This window comes from Ranitomeya imitator, chromosome 8 (genome assembly GCF_032444005.1).
Source record: "Ranitomeya imitator isolate aRanImi1 chromosome 8, aRanImi1.pri, whole genome shotgun sequence".
Taxonomy (NCBI): Eukaryota; Metazoa; Chordata; class Amphibia; order Anura; family Dendrobatidae; genus Ranitomeya; species Ranitomeya imitator.
In genome coordinates this window covers 166094212-166114202 of record NC_091289.1, presented here as the reverse complement: position 1 = coordinate 166114202, position 19991 = coordinate 166094212, and the positions used below count along the sequence as shown (strand labels likewise).

Here is a 19991-nt window from a genome sequence, read left to right as displayed (position 1 = left end):
TGTTTTTGCATTGTGAGCAAATTATTTCAGGGTTTTTTTTATCACCTATTTATCTGCAACTTATAGAAACAGAAAAAAAAAAAAAAAGAGAATTTAAGTAGCTTACGTACAGATGACAAATGGCCCAAATTGGAGAAATAGGTAATCCCGCATGTTAACTAAGGCCGCACTCGTTATTTTCGGTCCTTGTGCTGTACGTAAAACAGACCAATGTTAATCCATGTTTTTCACATGTATGGTCGTTTTTTGCACAAGGACCAACAGTCTGTGCATAAAAAATTGATCCCATCCGTTTTTTTGGATGACTTTTTTCCCCATAGATCTTATGTGAAAAAGTAACGGATGCCGTGCAGGTAAAATCTGTTTTTTGTTTTTTTTAACTCGATCCATTATGTCTCAAAAAATAGATATACGGAAGATGCGCAGAGCATAATGTGGATGGAAAAAGTGTGTTTTTGTTTCTTTTTTTTTTGGATGGAAAACCGAATTTGTGAACTTAAAACCTTGGTCCGACATTCTTTCTGCTCAGTGAAGGAGCTTTTGTTCACTGGTATCAGCCTTTTCAGGTTGGAGCCGGGTATTCCTGTAAGCGGTGACATTTTTACAAGGGGGTTATACCATGAGCGGGCTGCCAGTTACAGGCGCACGGGATTGCTTCTCGTCACATTGATGCCATGGGAAGGAATGCATTTTACTGTTCTGGGAAGAAATCCATCTCCCTTTGGGCTGCAATAAAGATTCCCACCATGGGCTGACTCATTTCCCTGCTAGATCACTGGAATACTTGGAGAGAAGAATGTGCAGATCCCAGGAAACTGCAGCCGCAGGTCTGGGCCGGGCCGGGAGTGGTTCTGGTCCATAGTCTGATTCGGATCCCCATGGGGTTATGACTCCGTAGTTACTCAGTGATCGCAGATGATTCTTCTCTACGCGGAGGAAGAAATGGAGCAATACATTGGAAAAATGAGACCTCCCGTAAGGGACCAGAGGTGGGCTCACAGGACAAAATCTGGGGTTCCCTCCCAATACTAACCTAATTCCTGGTGGTTTGGATGACCCTTAGCCCCCCTTCCCCCATCACAATAGAAAGCTGTCACCCGAACGATCTCTCCCAACTTTTCCGATAAATAGAAATGTTTGTTCTGCTCATCGCTCCTGTGTTCTCTGTGGAGAGCCGCTGTCAGACATCTCTAATGGCGGCTTATCCCCTGGAGAGCGAAGGTGGCCTCAAATTGGACATGCCGGATCCTTATCATTTCTCCCCGACAATCATCTGTCCATGGGGAGAGGCTGGAGACCCCCATAGACTGTCAGCTGACCCCTCTGATATGGATAGATTCGGCCGACGTCGGTCCCAACCCCCTTGTAATGTGGCTGTAGAGCAGGGAAAAGCCCATAGTCACAGCATACGAGGCCCATTCTTATCGAAGGGCCACGGTAGTCCACGTTTGGTAACTTTTTTTTTTTTTTTATATAAAGTGCATGTAAAATCATTTTTTTTCCGTTTGATCCCCTTCCAAATGTTGTACCGTTTGCTTTCTGTAGCCTTTGTCTTGTACTTGCGGCATAAGGAGTTATGTGAGAATCCGTCAGTGAGCGTCGAGCTCAGATCATATAACTGACAAATGTGCGGGAAATTGGTCTGCAGACATCAAACGGTTTAACATTTTTATATGTTTGCCCCAAATACATGCATTTCTGTACAAAAATAAATAAATCTCAAAGTTAGGCCACCCCTCTAACACCCAAAGTAGGCTTCCAATTACAGCAATGAAGGGGTTGAGCATTCGGCCCTCCACTGCTTTCTATTTTCTATGGGACTGTCAGAGATGCTTTGAGGATGTTCATCCATAGCGCATTTACACGTGGGTGTAGCAGTGGCGTTTGCCATAGATCTGCCTCATATTTCACTCTGCACTATAAAGGGTAAAATCCGGCGATGATTTCCATGTGATTGTATATGATTTCCTGACCTATAGATTATATATAGATTATATACCTGTTGGCGTCTGCTGTACATCCTGGATCTATGTCTCTGCCTGGAGATCTGTGTGGTTCATTGACACGTTTAGACTGCCATCTAGTGGCTAATTGTAAAATGCACGTCGTAATGTAAATTTAACAAATTGAGCCAAATGATTAAATGAAAAACTGCGTTAATTATTTGTAATCTTGTCACCATTTACGATCTTACATCTGTTTTATACTCCCTGAATATTGTTCCCTTGATTCCCCTTATAGTAAGGAGTTGCTGATGACATTGATGCACATAGCATCCTGATAGCATGTAATGTAACGCACACACTGTTAGGATTTGGCTCTGCTTGTCGGTTCAAGCCGTCGTTAAGTGACTGCTCCTGGGCGATGTACACACTTGCATTCATTTGCCAAATAGCTTCTTAGGCTTCTTTCACACTAGCGTCGGAATCTCCCCGTCGCAATGCGTCGGGGAGAGATTCCGACGCTAGCGTTTAACGCTTTGCACAATGGGTGCAGCGGATGCATTTTTCCGGCGCATCCGCTGCCCCATTGTAAGGTGGGGGCGGAGTTCTGGCCACGCATGCGCGGTCGGAAAAAGCGGTCCGTCGGGAGAAAAAAAAACGTTACATGTAGGGTTTTTTTTCCCCGACGGTCCGCCAAAGCACGACGCATTCGTCGCAAGACGGATGCGAAGTGTGCAAATCCGTCGCAAATGCGTCGCCAATAGAAGTCTATGGGGGAAAAACGCATCCTGCAAGCACTTTTGCAGGATGCGTTTTTTCTGCAAAACGACGCATTGTGACGGATTTACAAAAAACGCTAGTGTGAAAGTACCCTTATCCTGCTTCTCTCTACTTATTGAGAGAAGCGGGAAGAGACGCGGTCAGCACTTGATCGCAAGTGTGTAAATCGCATATAAGCGCTCACGTCGCAACCTCTCGAACTGACAAACAGAGCAGAATCCACAGATTGTGAAACAGAAGCATTAAACACATTATACAGCAGTACTGAGCTGTGTAGCTGTGAATCTAGCACTAGGATGAAGAAAAACACTAGAGAGGAGCAGCACTATCTATTTGTGTCTCTGCCTCTCTTTTTCACTCATTCATCCCCATATCTCTGCCTAGACTTTATAAGGCCGCTGTAATCTGATCCTTCAGTGAGCTGGGAGTCAACTGGTTTTCACCCCTTCAAGACCAAACTATCACCTACAGTACAGACCAAAAGTTTGGACGCACCTTCTCATTTAAAGACTTTTCTGTATTTTCATGACTATGAAAATTGTACATTCACACTGAAGGCATCAAAACTATGAATTAACACATGTGGAATTATATACTTAACAAAAAAGTGTGAAACTACTGAAATTATGTCTAATATTCTAGGTTCTTCAAAGTAGCCACCTTTTGCTTTGATGTCTGCTTTGCACACTCTTGGCATTCTCTTGATGAGCTTCAAGAGGTAGTCACCGGGATTGGTTTTCACTTCACAGGTGTGCCTTGCCAGGTTTAATAAGTGGGATTTATTGCCTAATTAATGGGGTTGGGACCATCAGTTGTGTTGTGCAGAAGTCTGGAGGATACACAGCTGATAGTCCTACTGAATAGACTGTTAGAATTGTATTATGGCAAGATAAAATGCAGCTAAGTAAAGAAAAACGAGTGGCCATCGTTACTTTAAGAAATGAAGGTCAGTCAGTCCAAAAAATTGGAAAAACTTTGAAAGTGTCCCCAAGTGCAGTGGCAAAAACCATCAAGCGCTACAAATAAACTGGCTCACATGAGGACCACCCCAGGAAAGGAAGACCAAGAGTCACCTCTGCTTCTGAGGATAAGTTTATCCGAGTCACCAGCCTCAGAAATCGCAGGTTAACAGCAGCTCAGATTAGAGACCAGGTCAATGCCACACAGAGTTCTAGCAGCAGACACATCTCTACAACAACTGTTAAGAGGAGACTTTGTGCAGCAGGCCTTCATGGTAAAATAGCTGCTAGGAAACCACTGCTAAGGACAGGCAACAAGTAGAAGAGACTTGTTTGGGCTAAAGAACACAAGGAATGGACATTAGACCAGTGGAAATCTGCTTTGGTCTGATGAGTCCAAATTTGAGATCTTTGGTTCCAACCACCATGTCTTTGTGCGACGCAGAAAAGGTGAACGGATGGACTCTACATGCCTGGTTCCCACCGTGAAGCATGGAGGAGGAGGTGTGATGGTGTGGGGGTGCTCTGCTGGTGACACTGTTGGGGATTTATTCAAAATTGAAGGCATACTGAACCAGCATGGCTACCACAGCATCTTGCAGGGGCATGCTATTCCATCCGGTTTGCGTTTAGTTGGACTATCATTTATTTTTCAACAGGACAATGACCCCAAACACACCTCCAGGCTGTGTAAGGGCTATTTGACCAAGAAGGAGAGTGATGGGGTGCTACGCCAGATGACCTGGCCTCTACAGTCACCAGACCTGAACCCAATCGAGATGGTTTGGGGTGAACTGGACACCAGAGTGAAGGAAAAAGGGCCAACAAGTGCTAAGCATCTCTGGGAACTCCTTCAAGATTGTTGGAAGACCATTCCTGGTGACTACCTCTTGAAGCTCATCAAGAGAATGCCAAGAGTGTGCAAAGCAGTCATCAAAGCAAAAGGTGGCTACTTTGAAGAACCTAGAATATAAGAGATATTTTCAGTTGTTTCACACTTTTTTGTTAAGTATATAATTCCACATGTGCTAATTCATAGTTTTGATGCCTTCAGTGTGAATGTACAATTTTCATAGTCATGAAAATACAGAAAAATCTTTAAATGAGAAGGTGTGTCCAAACTTTTGGTCTGTACTGTATAAGTGCTAAGTTATTGATCGTTGGGGGCTCAACCACTTGGACCCACAGTGATCTGCAGACCAGGGAATTTTTTATCTGTGACTGGGATATTTCATTTCGGGTAGATTGCAGCCGCACAGTGCATGCCCTACCACCGCTCCATTCAGTCTCTATGGGACTGCCAGAAACAGCCGAGCACAGAGCTTGGCAGCCCGATAAGGTATGAATGGAGCATAGGGGTAAAAGTCCACCCTATCCGTTCGGATCCTAGCTGTCAGGTTGCCACTGGTCAATTCAATAAATTATCACCGATCATGGGGATGGCTGACAACTTGGTAACCCCTTGAAGTAAGACAGGCTTGATCTGTTCCTTAGAGAATGATGGGTCCAGGAGGAGGAGAAGTGGCTCATAAGTGGAGAAAGCAGTATACTTCTCTGATAAGATGGGTTACAAAGCTTCTTATATTTGCTCGTGATTTATATAAAGTTTGTTAAACCATTTTGGACAAAAGATTCCGAGGCCTCTGCATAGTTTGTCGCTCTGCATAGGTTTTTATTTTGCTGCATGTGAATAGACTGTCCAAGTAGAATTCTGTATTTTCTGCAGAATGTCAGCGGACCGGCGCCATAGTCAGGAAGGCGCAGCGTTGTATTACACGGATATACCCGCTCATTTTGCTGCGTTCATACAGTTGCTGACGCCTCGGAACAGAAAGTTACCGTGTTGTTCCACCTGGCGGGATTCCTCCTGCTCACGTTTTCTCTTCTTGTGTTTTCTAGATGTGAAGGGACCCCCCACCCACCGGCTGTCATGCGGGCAGTCGCCCTACACTGAGACCACCACGTGGGAGAGGAAGTACTGCATCCTGACGGAAAGCCAGCTGGTGCTCCTGAACCGCGAGGACGAGGTGAGACCCCGAATTTGGACGCATACAGAACTTATCAGAATCGGGCCCCAAGGCTTTAGTTACACTTCTCTATTAAGAAACCTCTTCCCATTTTCAGCACAAAACTTGAGCCGTGTCTCCAGCACCTGGGAGCGCGCAGGGGGGCCCTAATTTATTAATTTTCCCCTCCGTCCCACATGAAACGTAATTACATCTATTCACACCTCGTTAATGTCATGGCAGTAACCTAATTACGTGCAAGTGCTCTCGGCACACGGAAGGCAGCGGATGGGAGCTCCGCGCCCTTCACATTACGTGCCACCGCTTTCAAGGCCGCCTCGGCCACACATTTTATAAAGCTTTTACCTCCATGGCTGTTCTCAGTGCTTCACCTCTAATACATCACCTTTACTGGTAAGAAATGACAGCAGGGCCGTAATGAATAAAGTGTGACTGCTTCCTTCTGTTGTGTGTACCAGCCACTGTGCTTTTACACGTTTTTGGGATTTTTTTTTTATTGGGATCCCTTAGATTTACCCTTTCAACAGAGAGTGAATAATGGTGATCTCTCAGCTCTTGGAAGGTACTCATTTTCTTCTCGAAGATCCATGAGAAAAAGAATGTAAATGAGCTCCCCCCCAGAAGGAAGAAAACTGTCTCTCTAGTGCCACCTATAGGTAGAGACAGAAGCATTTAAAGGGATTGTCCACTGCTTGACAACCCCCTGCTTAATCAGTTCATTGGCCCATAGAGAATAAAAACAATGTATGTTCTCCTCCCACAGCAGAACCGTTCCCAATGGGTGACCGCTGCAACCAATCAGTGGCCGCTGACCAGCTGCAGCCTTCAATACCTTGTCGCAGTAGAGCGGACTTCTGCTCTAACGGTATATTGATGAGCTGCAGCCGCTGATTGGCTGCAGCGCTCACGTGCCTTAACAAAGTCATGTGAGCTCCAGACGTCCAGCAGTTTAATCTCTTATTAAAAAGATAAAATCCGTTGTGTTCCCCTTGTCTCCTGGTATTAGTCATTATTTATGGGTAGAAGACACTTCCAGCGGGTGACGATGCCAATCGTAGAATCGTAGAGAGGGTCATCGGACAATAATTACAGCAGGCGGCCAGCGTTCCCCTGTCATTACAGGACACTTACATCTAGATTTTCCCATCATTTCTTAAAAAGTTTTCTAAGAAAACAAGTTGCATAAAATGTAACCAGTCATTTTTATTAGATTTGAATCTTCAATAAAAATGTAGATTAAAATTAGACATTTTTATATCCACGTTATAAACAGCACATAGGAAAAAAGTGAACAAGTCGTGTATTCTCTTGGCTTTTGTATAATAAAGGTGAATTTAAAGAAACAGTCTAGACCTCATACTTTGCTGTTGACACAGTAATGTGATATGGGTCTAATTAAAATCCTACGTAAGCTGAGATTTTGAAGAAACGTGGCACCTTGCCATGGAGGGTATTCATTAGCCCGAGCACCAAGATCACTAGATCAAAACTAGCTACAAGCACCAATTTCTGGTAATAAAGGGGTTGTATAGTACATGATTGCGGAGTCCTACCCACGCCAGCTTGGATACATGAACAGTATATATTCTGTTACTTGGCCTATACCGGGGACGTCAAACTCACACACAGAGGGTCAAAATGAAAACCTTGGACAAAGTCACAGGCCAACCAATATACAGTATAATGGGCCCCACGTAGTCCTCCATGCAGAATAATAGGCCCCACATAGTCCTCCATATAATTATGGGCCCCACATAGTCCTCCATACTGTATTATGGGCCTCACATAGTCCTCCATACAGTATTATGGGCCCCACATAGTCCTCCATACAGTATTATGGGCCTCACATAGTCCTCCATACAGAATAGGCCCCACATAGTCCTCCATACAGTTTTATGGGCCCCACATAGTCCTCCATACAGTATTATGGGCCCCACATAGTCCTCCATACAGTATTATGGGCCTCACATAGTCCTCCATACAGTATAATGGGCCCACATAGTCCTACATACAGTATTATGGGCCTCACATAGTCCACCATACAGAATAGGCCCCACATAGTCCTCCTTACATTATATTAGGCCCCACATAGTCCTCCATACAGTATATTGGGCCCCACATAGTCCTCCATACAGTATATTGGGCCACACATAGTCCTCCATACAGTATAATGGGCCCCACATAGTCCTCCATACATTATAATGGGCCCCACATAGTCCTCCTTACATTATAATTGGCCCAACATAGTCCTCCATACAGTATATTGGGACACACATAGTCCTCCATACATTATAATGGACACTACATAGTCCTCCATACAGTATAATGAACCCCTCATAGTCCTCCCTACAGAATAATGGGCCCCACATAATTCTCCATACAGAATAATGAGCCCCATATAGTCCTCCATACAGTATAATGTCCCACATAGTCCTCCATACGGATTAATGCCCCCACATTGGGGCAGGACAAATATAATGACCCTGCATGCCAGATTTTGCCCACAGGCCATAGTTTGTCACGTATGGTCTATACAAATGTGACCTGAATGAATATGAATCGGATCTCTTACAAACAGTTTACAACAGGACATGTGAACAGAGCCTGTATATGGGGGCCTGCCAACTCTCCCTCCACACATGTTGGTAGAGATGAGGATCAGGCATGTTGAAATTTGCATGCCCAATCCATGAGTTTGGTAACTGCTTTCTCCTCATTGGAACTTATGAATCCTCGAGCCAATGGTTGTGTGTGCATGGCAGTATGGCTGACAGCTATTCCATGAGTATGGCCCGCTGTACATCTTGTGTAGCGCTAAAGAAGGTAAGTCACTTAATAGGGATGGCTGTACGCTATGGTGTGCAGAGCAAGGTACTATATCCCTGAGTAATCGGTCATAAGAGGATAGAGCGTAAGAGGACACTTTTCGATCAGTAGTGATCCCACCCCTAAGACCCCAAACAATTGCCAATATAGGGGACTTCTGTTAGTGGAGCGGCAGAGCGCGAGCTGGACTCTCGCTTTATTCGTTCTGTATGGGACTGTTGAATAGATCGGCGTTTTGAGCATCCATTCTGCCCCATCATTGAAGCAAGTGACAGAAGCCCCCTGTTCTGGCGATCTGTGGGGGTCATGGGTTGGACACCTGTCAATTAAGATGTAATGTTAGTGGAATACCCCTTTATTGTTTCTTTTAGTAGCGGAGTCTCATTGGCCGGGCAGTGCAATAGGTATGAAAATGAGCTCTCCTCCAGAAGGTAGAAAGCTGCCCTTCTAGTGACACCTTCTGTTCTGGAGGTAGCTGCCTTATGACGTTGATTTATCGGGTCAATAATTAGACAAAAATGTTTTATTTGTTATTGTTCCCATAATAAACCTTTGCAGATTGCAGCTGGATGTAGCGGCGTGGACAGTGCGGGGCGGTGCGCATTTACACCTCCGTGCCATGCTGTAGCGGCGTTCGCTGTCACCTCTCGGTGGCAGGTGACACATTTGTTCCTGTGACAGGCCTCATTACTGGCTGTGACCTCTGTGCACAGCATATTATTATTTTCTGACAGCTGCGCTGTGTGTACAGGAGTCATTCTGACTTACTAGTTTCTAGTGCGTCCCCTCTGGCTCACCCTTTCTGTCTAATGATCTTATTAAGGTGCTGTGCATGTCGCCCGGGTGCGCTTCCTGCTGGTGCGGCAGCCGGGGATGGCGAGGAGCGCTGGAACAAATAATTTAACCCAATTACTAAGTGGAATATTTGTGCTGTTAGCTCGTTCTCCTGAATTAGTGTTTACAGGGGAGTAGAAACAATGCCACACAGGGAGGGCGCACGGCTATGCACCGGGCAGTCATACAGGCTTCATACGCGTGGCTCAGCCGAACCGAAATTTGCTTGTACAATCTATACAAAATGATAAAGCACAAACACTATCTGCTAGCAGCGATGCCACCCCTGTCCATAGGGTGTGTGGTTTTTCACTAAATGCTTATTCATAGTTATGCCAACCTATATATAATGGCAGAATCGATATTATTCATTTTCCTAATTTTTCCTTAATCGAAACTCCAACCTTGGGGTTGTGCCTTCAAGTTGGGTTTTGAGTTTTTGCATTTCTAAATTTGGCACAACCCTGCATTGTGTGATCACCGTTTAGTGACACATTCCACTAATGAATTGATGTTTCAATAGTGGGTGATCTGCAGTACCGGGAGCGGCTATTACACAGCGTGGCAGAGATGAGTCCACCGCTGTGTACACTGTTCACATCCAGATCTGTAGCGGATTGATGAATGTGCCAGGTGTTGGACAGCCATGGATCTGCAAAGCTGTCACTTTTTTTTTTATTTTAAAAATGGGCCCATGGTGATCTGAAAATAAACATGGAGGTCATCACATGACCGCTGCTGCCAGTCGGTGATCACAGCATTGGCTACAGTGGTCATATGACATTTTGAGCTGGAAGCAGCAGTCTCCTTAGTCCCTATTTTGGGCTAGAATGGCACGCCAGTGATTGCCTGCAGCGACTAGTGATGTTGTCAGGCTCAACAAGTGAAGTGGATCCTCTAAGCCCCAGGTCCGGGTGGGCACATGGATCCCAGGTGTTGATGCAGCAAGCTGGAAGACATGTGGGCAGCGATTGGCACATTCAGGAATCTCAGGAGCGGCAGGACAGATATGGTGGAACCCAGCAGGAGACAGTGCAAGAAAGTAAAGCTCCATATGCTCAGAAGGTGGATCACACCAAACATGGAGGCCTAGAAACTCAATCCCAATGTCAATGGGCCTTAAATAGGTCTAGGGAAACGTCATTGATCAACATCTGGCACCCTGCAAAACCTGCCGTGGAGCACAACAGAGGGCAGCGGATCCAGGAGAAGGGAGCGAAGCCCCAGACATGTTAACCATTGTCTCCATGTTAGAAGACCACCATGGGCCCATTTACAGAATTAAAAAAAAAAACAGGATAAGCAATTCCTTTAAGTCTAGGGCTACAGCAAATGGCACAAATGTTTTTGGCCATATGCCTTGTCTGAGACTCGCCGTTGCATGACCCATGTTGCCCTAACCTGACACCTGTGCTTGTTCGGTGGCATATCCACCATCCGGATTCTGTGAATTCCTCCTCTGAGTCTCAGCAGCCTCAGCAATGGCTGAACAGATTACTCAGCATAGTAATGATAACAAACACAGAAGGGAGCCCTCCAGAAAACGCGCCCTTCTGCCAAAGAAATCTTTTTCCTGTTGCTGTTTGTGCCCAGAGCTGGCAAGAAGGTTCTTCTCACACTGCGTAATTGCAATTACATGCTCTCTTCTCTGAATCGCCAGCAAGTGATTGGCACTTGCGCGACAGCCTGCAGATATATCTATCAGGACGAGTCTTCCAGCCTCACCGCACCTGCGGAAAGTCTTCCTGGATCAAGCAAATCCTCTGGGTTGATATTTCTAGAGATAATATCCCACCATGATCTGCTTCTTTGGGCAGAAGAGGTCCTCAGTCTGTGCGGGCGTCCTGTGGCTCGGGCACGGCATGGGTTCTACAGAGCCACAATTACTAAGCTTGACGGGCTCATCTTATTTCTAGAAGGCCCCCGTGGCTCCGTGCAGTTAATTCCTGTGTTTTTTTTTTATCTCTCTCTGTGCCTAATTATTACCTACCATGTAAACCAGCTTAAATAAATAGCTCTGTGGTCGTCTCATGGTGCGACTGAGTCATTTTACCTTCAAGTCAGGTTTCTGCAGTCTTGTTAGCGACACGTGAAGCGTCTTCTAAATCCGTGCGGTAGAGGGAAAAAACACTTATCACAGTGTATTCTGTGCGAGGATGCGACGTCAGACCTTCTATACACGGGTATAATGGAAAGTGACCGCAAGGGGGACTCTCAAAATATATGGAGGCTATACCCTACCAAGAAGTATGGCGGCGTCTCCGTATTGGCAACATGTCTCACACCTGTCCCATCAATGGAGGATTGATATGACTATATAATCTAGATCAAAGCCAACCCATCCGTTGGTCTAGCAACTCATCATATTCCTATGACGCTCTAGCCCCCGACTCACGACCAAAATACGAACAAAAAATATATCTGCTATACTGTTATGTGCATTAGCCCTAAAGTGTTTAGTTGAAGCAATGTACTAAATATATGAAGATGCATATGCCTTCTAATTCATTTTCTACTTTTGGGGCTATGGTAGAAAACCAAATGTACGGCCTGCTAAGCCCAGTGATAGATCCGCACTAAAATTATCGCCCACTTTCCTTCACGATTGCAGTCAAGTTGCAATTTTTGATACAAAACGTTTGGCGCAGTTCACACCAAAGACTGTGGGCTCTTGTATCAGTAACGGCACAGTCAGATGGCCGTAGTAATGGGACTGAGATCAGGCTGCAGTGAACGGACTGGCCGGCGGCTTTCCCGGGCTAAGCATGACAGCTATGTATTTCTATGGAGCTGTCGCTCCCTGGTCTGGAGAGCCATCGGCCAGTCTGTGCACTGCGTTCCAATCTCGGTCCATTGAAGTCTTTAATCCACATCTGCTGAGCTTCAAATATATCACTACGGGGCAGGGATGTCGGTGTGCCTCACTGTCTGAGGTCCTTCTCGTCCCATAGTAGTTTTATAGCCCAGATGTCACCGCTCTGCTGTCCAGAATCCCGGAGTGCCTATCGGCCACATCCTCCTTTTCCTCTCACTTCCTCAAACTCAATGTGGACAAATCTGAACTCAACATCTTTCCTCCATCTCATAGATCTTCCTTGCCTGACCCATCTATCGCAATTAGCAACATCACGCTTTCCCCCGTACCGGAAGTCCGCTGCCTCGCAGTAACCCTTGACTCTGCCCTGTCCTTCAAACCGCACATCCAAGCTCTTTCCACCTCCTGTCGCCTCCAGCTCAAAAATATCTCCAGAATCCATCCTTTCCTCAACCGTCAATCTACTAAAATGCTTGTGCATGCCCTCATCACCTCCCGCCTCGATTACTGCAACATCCCTTTCTGCGGCCTCCCTGCTAACACCCTTGCACCTCTCCAGTCTGTCCTCAACTCTGCTGCCCGACTAATTAATCTCTCTCCTCCCTACTCCTCCGCTTCTCCCCTCTGCAAATCTCTTCACTGGCTCCCATTCCCTCAGCGTATCCAGTTCAATTTTCTAATACTGACCTACAAAGCCATCCATAATCTGTCTCCTCCATATATCTCTGACCTAATCTCCTGATATCTTCCCCCACGTAATCTCCGGTCCTCCCAAGACCTCCTTCCCTCCTCCACACTTATTCGCTCATCACCCAACCGCCTCCAAGACTTCTCCCGAATATCCACCACCCTCTGGAATTCTTTGCCCCACCTCTTCAGGAAAGCCTACAGCCTGCACTGACCCCGCTGTCTCCTCACCACTATCGAAGCTACCGCCTCACCAAGTCCAAAACTCCTGCAACCCTCAACCTATTGTCTCTTTCCCCACCATCCTGTAGAATGTAAGCCCGCAAGGGCAGCGTCCTCGCCCCTCTGTATCAGTCTGTCATTGTTAGTTTGCTTACTGTAAGAGATATCTATAACCCTGTATGTAACCCCTTCTAATGTACAGCACCATGGAATCAATGGTGCTATATACATAAATAATAATAATAGAGTGGAGAGAAGCCAACACCTGATGGTAGACGTGTTCTCTTCCGTGGACATTTTACAATGTTTTGGTCAATGTTTTCCTGCAGAATTTCTAAGCTAAACCCAAGAGTGGATCCTAACCATGGAAGATCTTATGCAAGTCTTTCCATTATAATGTTTCTCTCTTCACTTTTAGTTTTGGTCCAATTATTGATGTGAATTAATTACCAGAATCTAGTAACTGATTCACACGAGTGTAATACGAACTGTGTAGATACATCTGGAGCTGTGAGTGGAGGTCATTAGACCTGCGGACAGGGCATATATTCGTGTAGAAAGATCGATCTTGTGCAAGGCTGGATAGGTCCTCCAGGGTCTTCTCCAGTTGCTGCTCGTCCGTTTCGCCTTGTTTCTTCTCTTCTTCCAACCATGATGTCCTTTTTCAGTGATTGTTCTCTTCGTATGATAATACAGACATAAAATTGCTCCAATGTTGTGGTCTCATGAAGAATGCCTCCAGCTACGAGGCTCGGTTGGAACATTTAGGAAACGACTTCTCAGCATGACGGTCATTGGAGGCTTGCGACAAGTGCACCAAGTGCTAGATATGTCTTCAGCTGTGATAATCAGATGTCTGAATTCTTCCTGAGTGCACAGCTTTATTTCCAGACTGTGCCCCTGTCTTCCCACCAAACTCATCTGCCTAATATATACCTTACAATGCACACGTACAGATAATATATAAATTATGCAGAAGAAGTGCTGCCACTGTCCAGTAAAGTGCCATGTGTATAGCCACCCGGGTCAATGGCCCTATTGAAAAAACATCATGTGGGATTGAGAATCCCAAGCGTTTCGCCACAACAGAGGGCTTCCTCAGGGGTCGTATACAGTTTGGAATACCAGACTGTACCTCGGGTCCCCTGTACTGTTCTTCACCTCATATACACCTGCTGACTCGCAGTCAGTCCTGGAACTCCTGTCCATTTACAGACTGAAAAATACGGCGGTCAGAACCTGGCCGTAGGCAGAGGACCAATTCTTGCCTCCAGTTGATGATGAGATAGGGTTGGGTAGGCTATTCTGACATGGGACAATATGCTGCACCTGTCTCCAGCCTGGGGGCTTCTTCACAATGCATTTTGTAGGGTCTTTCGGTGGATCTGTCAAAGTTTCTACCTCCAGTAGAGGCCTCTGAATTGTAGAAAAAAAAAATAAATAACGCGCTGATGTCTGTGGATGCCCATGTCTGCGGCATTATTCCATAGGCAAATAACATATAGCTGCCAAATTTATGTCAAACGAACACTTTTTAGATCCCCTATGGGAGAATAGGGCTTTGGATATGTAGAAGAGAAGATGGCTCCCTTACGATCACGTCACAATAATTGGCCATTTCTAAGAGGTGTCCTCAGGTTTCATACACAGGATTTTATGTGATGTGGCTATTAAACCAACTACTTAAAATCCGTTTTCTCCGACATGATGACATTCGGACAGTATGTAAAGTGTCACATAGGACTGGCTCTAGTGACAGGTGAATGACACACTTACAGGATCATGATTTACACAAGTCCGGGGTAGGGTTTCAGGCTGTTCTTAAGGAATGTAATAAATGGATTTCTGTCTCCATCTCATTCACACTACCATCTACACAGACTCGTTCTACAAGGTGTCAGATAAGATTACGCAGCCGCCCTACCACCTGTGTCCTCTAGAGGGTGCTCATCAGCCATGGGAAAAATAAACCCAAACCTATTGGTTGTTCTGTGCTTGTAATCACACGCAGGATAAAGAGATCAAGTGGGGGGGGACTTATCTGGAGATTAGCAGCACTTGTTACTGTACATAGTCACCCTGTCCCTCATTCACTTGTAGATGTCTGCGGATGCCGTGCAGGACTCCACTCCCGAATCTACGAAAAGTCGGAGCCTCCGGAGGACGGTGAGCGTCCCCTCTGAGGGGCAGTTTCCGGAGTACCCGCCAGAGGGCGCCTCAAAGCTAGGTAAGTCCTTCTCATTAATGTAGCCCCCATATGTGACCGTAGGCTGAATCCTGCTCCATCCCTGCGTATCTGCAGACTGACCGCTGTAGCGCCCGGACTCCGGGAATGTGTCGCACTTGGTAATTGCCCTCTCGACTGTACGTACCACGCAGATCCTGGCAGAGACCAATTAGACAATTAGTGTCATTAGGTCGAGCAAATTATTCGCCTGCCTAAGACGATTGATAAGAAGAGCGATTAATATTACTGCCTTATTAAAGGTTCATTCAGACCTAACGGTCAAAGCGGATCTGTCACCAGATTTCACTATATAAACTCCATACATTGTTAAATGGATCTCACAGACCTGATGAGCCTGGGTTACTTACTGTGAAAATCCACATCAGAATGGCTGAAACACCCTGATATTAAAATGAGCAAAAAAAAAAGATCATTCTGACATCAGTCAGGGAAATCTTCACAACCGATTCTTCAGCCACTCTGATGTGGATTTACAAAGTAAGTAAACCAGCTTCATCAGGTCAAAGAGATCAGTTTAATAATGTATGCTGTTTGCGCTGTGACATCTGGTGACCGATCCGCTTTGAGCTGGGGGTGTCTGCATGCTGAGTATTTTCAGGAGTCTTTTGGTCCTGGTCCACTTGAAAAATTGCTAAAAAAAAACAACAAAAAACAAACCCAAAACTTTTCTTATTCAATTCTGTAGTAAAACCAATTTGCTGTTCACATCTTCAGTCTTTTGAGCACTTTTCTTCCACTTCATGTTTTGAAAAAAATGTCTGGTGGGAGAAAAGAAAGCGCCTGTACGCAGCATTGAATGGGGTCCTGACGGAAGCCCCTCCAAACTAAGCAAAAGGCTGCATAAAGCGCTCCAGGTAAATAAAAAAACAAAAACAAAAAAAAACTCCAAAAACTCTTGAAAAACTCTTTAAGACTCAAAAAAAAGAAAAATCCGCAAAAAAAGGAAAATTTCCTGAAACGGTTTAAACTAGAAACTCTATATTCTGACTGCCTCAAAAAAAAACCTCTGGGTGCACATAGTTACCCCGCAGGGTAAAACTGCATGGTAAGAAAAAAATCTTTTTTTTAAATTAAAAATTTGTGACTACTTTGCTGTTTTATTCCATGGTGCTTTCTGCAATTCACAGCAAGAACCACCATAGTTTAATCGCTGCGTTTAAATGAGTATTCCCTTCTCCAAGACGCTATCCCAATATGTAGTAGTTGTAATAATATTAGCAAATATCTCAAATTAGAAATGTGGCATAATTCTTCTGATTAGCTGTGTCACTTACCCCATACGTAGGGTATTGCAGAAGCTTAGATATCCATGGTTACAACCACTAACAACCAAGAAGCTAACGGTCACTATGAGTGGTTGTAAACATGGATATCTAAGCTACTGCAATGCCCTGCACATGGATGGGGTAAGTGGCATACCTAATCAGAAGAACTATACTACATTTCTAATTAGAGATATTTGGGAATGTTACTACACCTGCTATATATTGGGATAGGATCTTTGACATGGGAATACCCTTTTAAATGTGGTGGTCCGTGAAGTTCACAAGGATTCGTCACTGCAAGAAATTGGGTCAAAAAACACAAAGTTTCCAATAAAGTTTTCACAGTCACTGAAGGCCCCCATGCACTTTCGGCTAATGCCAATATGGACAGGATCTGGCCTGGAGCTTAATGTGTATGGGAGCGCCGGACGTCTGATGGTTGGGAAAGATGTTGATAGCAAATGTCCGATTGTTGGACTGCTGACCGCAGTGTTCTCCCAGTGATGAGCCCCTGGCCGAGATGGAGACCCTGTCCGCAAAATAGATCCTGTACGAGACCCCCATCTAACAGTTATGGCATACCCCTTGGACTAAGATTGGAGTTTTCCCACCTTTTGGCTCCACGTTATGGCTAGGATATGGAATAGATCCAGTTACATACTTTTGTATACTTTGCATTACTTCTTTCTGTCCCGGAGCAGCAATCACAGTTCTTCATGTTATCATTGGAAGCGGTCATTAGACCCCAGTCGTAGCGGCTTCCCTGAGCTCTATAGCAGGGTGGGATAGTTGTGTCCTGTAAAGACTACACTTCCCAGAATGCAAATCATCACAACCAGCAGAAAGCTGGGAGAATTCTGCAGAATTGTGAGTGCTGCTCTGGGCCACGGTGCAGACGATGACTCAGGACCGGGTAACTAGTGCAGAGGATGGCCCCTTATGTCTGTGTGTAACCTATGGAAGGATCTATTGCTGCTGAGCAAGTCATCCGTAAGATGTTATTGTTTATTGCCTTTAGCCCCAGGACTTTGTGACCCCCCGCAATGCTGGTACATTGGGTTTTCAGCATATTATATGGAAAGACATTAGGATCTGTGAGATCTCCTCTAATAAGCTGAATCTTGCTCAGTCTACAATGATCGTGTGATGTCATCCTAAATATGATGATGTCATTCAGTGAGTTTGTCCAATGATGTATTTGTGAGGTCAGACCCTGATGTTGGGGGCCGACCGGGCTCATAATCTCCATTCTAGTTCCACCCAAAGGTGTTAGATGGGGCTGAGGTCTGGGCTCTGTGCTGTCAGTCAGGGTCGGCTGAGGTCCGGGCTCTGTGCTGTCAGTCAGGGTCTTCCAAACCAAACTCCTCCAAACATGGTGGTATGGACCTTGGGCTTTGAGTACAGTCATGAGGAACAGAAAAGGACCTTCCCCAAACTGTTAGGCTATGTGCACACGTCAGGATTCCTCGCAGAAATTTCCTGAACATAAGCGGACATTTTCTGCAAGAAATACGCATGCCTTTTTTTTTTTGCGTTTTTTTGCAGATTTTTTTTTTTTTTTTCCCCCGGAGGTTCTGATTGCAATAATATAGTAGGAAATCCGCAAGTTAATGAACATGCTGCGTTTTTTTACTGCGATGTGTTTTTTTTTTTTCGCGGAAAAAACGCAACATATGCACAAAAATTGCGGAATGCATTATAAATGATGGGATGCATATGTATGTGTTTTTTATAGCGAAAAAAAACGTGAAAAATCGTGAACGTGTGCACACAGCCTTACTGTTATATGCTACAATTGTCCAAAATGTATTGTATGCTGAAGCATGTTCTGTCACTGGAACTAACAAGTCCATAGCGTTATCCCTGCTCCACCATACATTATAGTTGGTACAATGCAGTCAGGCAGGTAACGTTCTCCTGGCATTCATCTACCCAGACTTATCCATTGAAAAGTGTGATCCGTCACCGCACAGAACACGTTTCCATTGCTCCAGAGTCGAGTGGTGGCGGCTTTATACCACTCCATCTGACGCTCTGCATTGTGCTTAGTGATGTACGGCTGCATGCAGCTGCTCGACCATGAGGCTCATGGCTGGGGCGCAATGTTTGTACTGATAATACCAGAGGGGGTCTGGACTCTGCAGTTATGGGGTCATTAGGGCGATGGTGAGATTTCTGCCCTCTGCCCCTCAGCACTCGATGACCCCGCTCTGTAACATTGCGGGGTCTCCACCTTGTGACTGAGTTGCTGTGGTTCCTTACTCGTCTCCATAATATCAGTCACAGGTGATGGGGGAAGATTTAGGAGGAAGAAATGTCATAACCGGACTTGTTACCCCAGTGGCTCCCATTTCTGTCCCGTTAGTAGACGAGGGTCCGAGATGTGAAGGTCCATGATCGCTTCAGACAATTCGTCTTTATTTCTGCTCGGATCAGTCACAGTTGGTGTAGAATTTACCTTCATCTCCAGCACAGAATTACATTCTTTGTGATCATGTCTGCAGGTTGTCTCCTGAATTTAACCCTCGCCCATATGTCCTGCTGTAGCTTAGGGACATCATAGAGGGGAGTGGTCCGCAGATAGGACCCCCTTATATTTTTTGTAAGAAAGTATGGAGGGCTCCTATCGCTCTGGTAGACACGACCAGTCCATGTGATGACGATCCATTATGTTTTGCTCTGCTACGTTATGCCATTTTGCAGCAGGGGACAGATGGAGTCAGATGGGGCTTCCTCCAGAAATGGAGCTGATGGCCGAGGATTAGAGAAGTGAGGCCCCCAACGGTCGGCCGGTTACCGCTCCAGCTTGCTTTTAAAAGAACAGGTTATTTTTGCACCAACTTTTTCTTTCGAGTTGATAATGGTTTTAAGGCCATTTCTTGGATCTGTCTGGTTTTTGGAAAAAGCTTGGTGACAACATATGTCGCCCATGGACTTCCAAGGAACCACCCAATATCCTGATCTTTGCCGGTTGCCTCAGAATTAAACAAAATAAAAGTATAGTCAACTGAGAGAGAGAAAAAAAGTGTGGAAGTCCATCAAAAGACACTTGGCATAGAAGCAGGGCTGTGGAGTCGGTGTCATGGAAATTGAGGAGTCGGCGTCAGAGGTTTGGCTTACCGACTCCACAGCCCTGCACAGACGACAATGTAGATGGCTCCTGTCTATGCAGCTGACAACTCCTGGGGATCTGCAATGGTGGCCACAAGGTTGTCACCCAACTTTTTTTTGTAGATCTAGAAATGGCATATGGATCATCAGAAATAACACAAGACCTTGTTGACTCCTTGCGTCTGGTCCGCCATCTTCTTGTACCTCGGCTCAGGAACCGTACAAAGCCTAATGACGCATGGGGAGACACTGTATCAATGGAAGCTTTTATTTA

General features: G+C 45.4%; 1 protein-coding gene across 2 annotated transcripts in view; it reads left to right on the top strand.

The window, feature by feature from the left end:
- RASAL2 (RAS protein activator like 2) overlaps nt 1–19991 on the top strand; it is a 295184-nt gene that overhangs the window by 145628 nt on the left and 129565 nt on the right. For both annotated transcript variants that reach the window (XM_069737777.1, XM_069737778.1), the window contains exons 2-3: nt 5582–5709; nt 15194–15320. In XM_069737777.1, coding sequence (XP_069593878.1) covers nt 5582–5709; nt 15194–15320 — 255 coding nt within the window. The remainder of the gene's footprint in view (nt 1–5581; nt 5710–15193; nt 15321–19991) is intronic.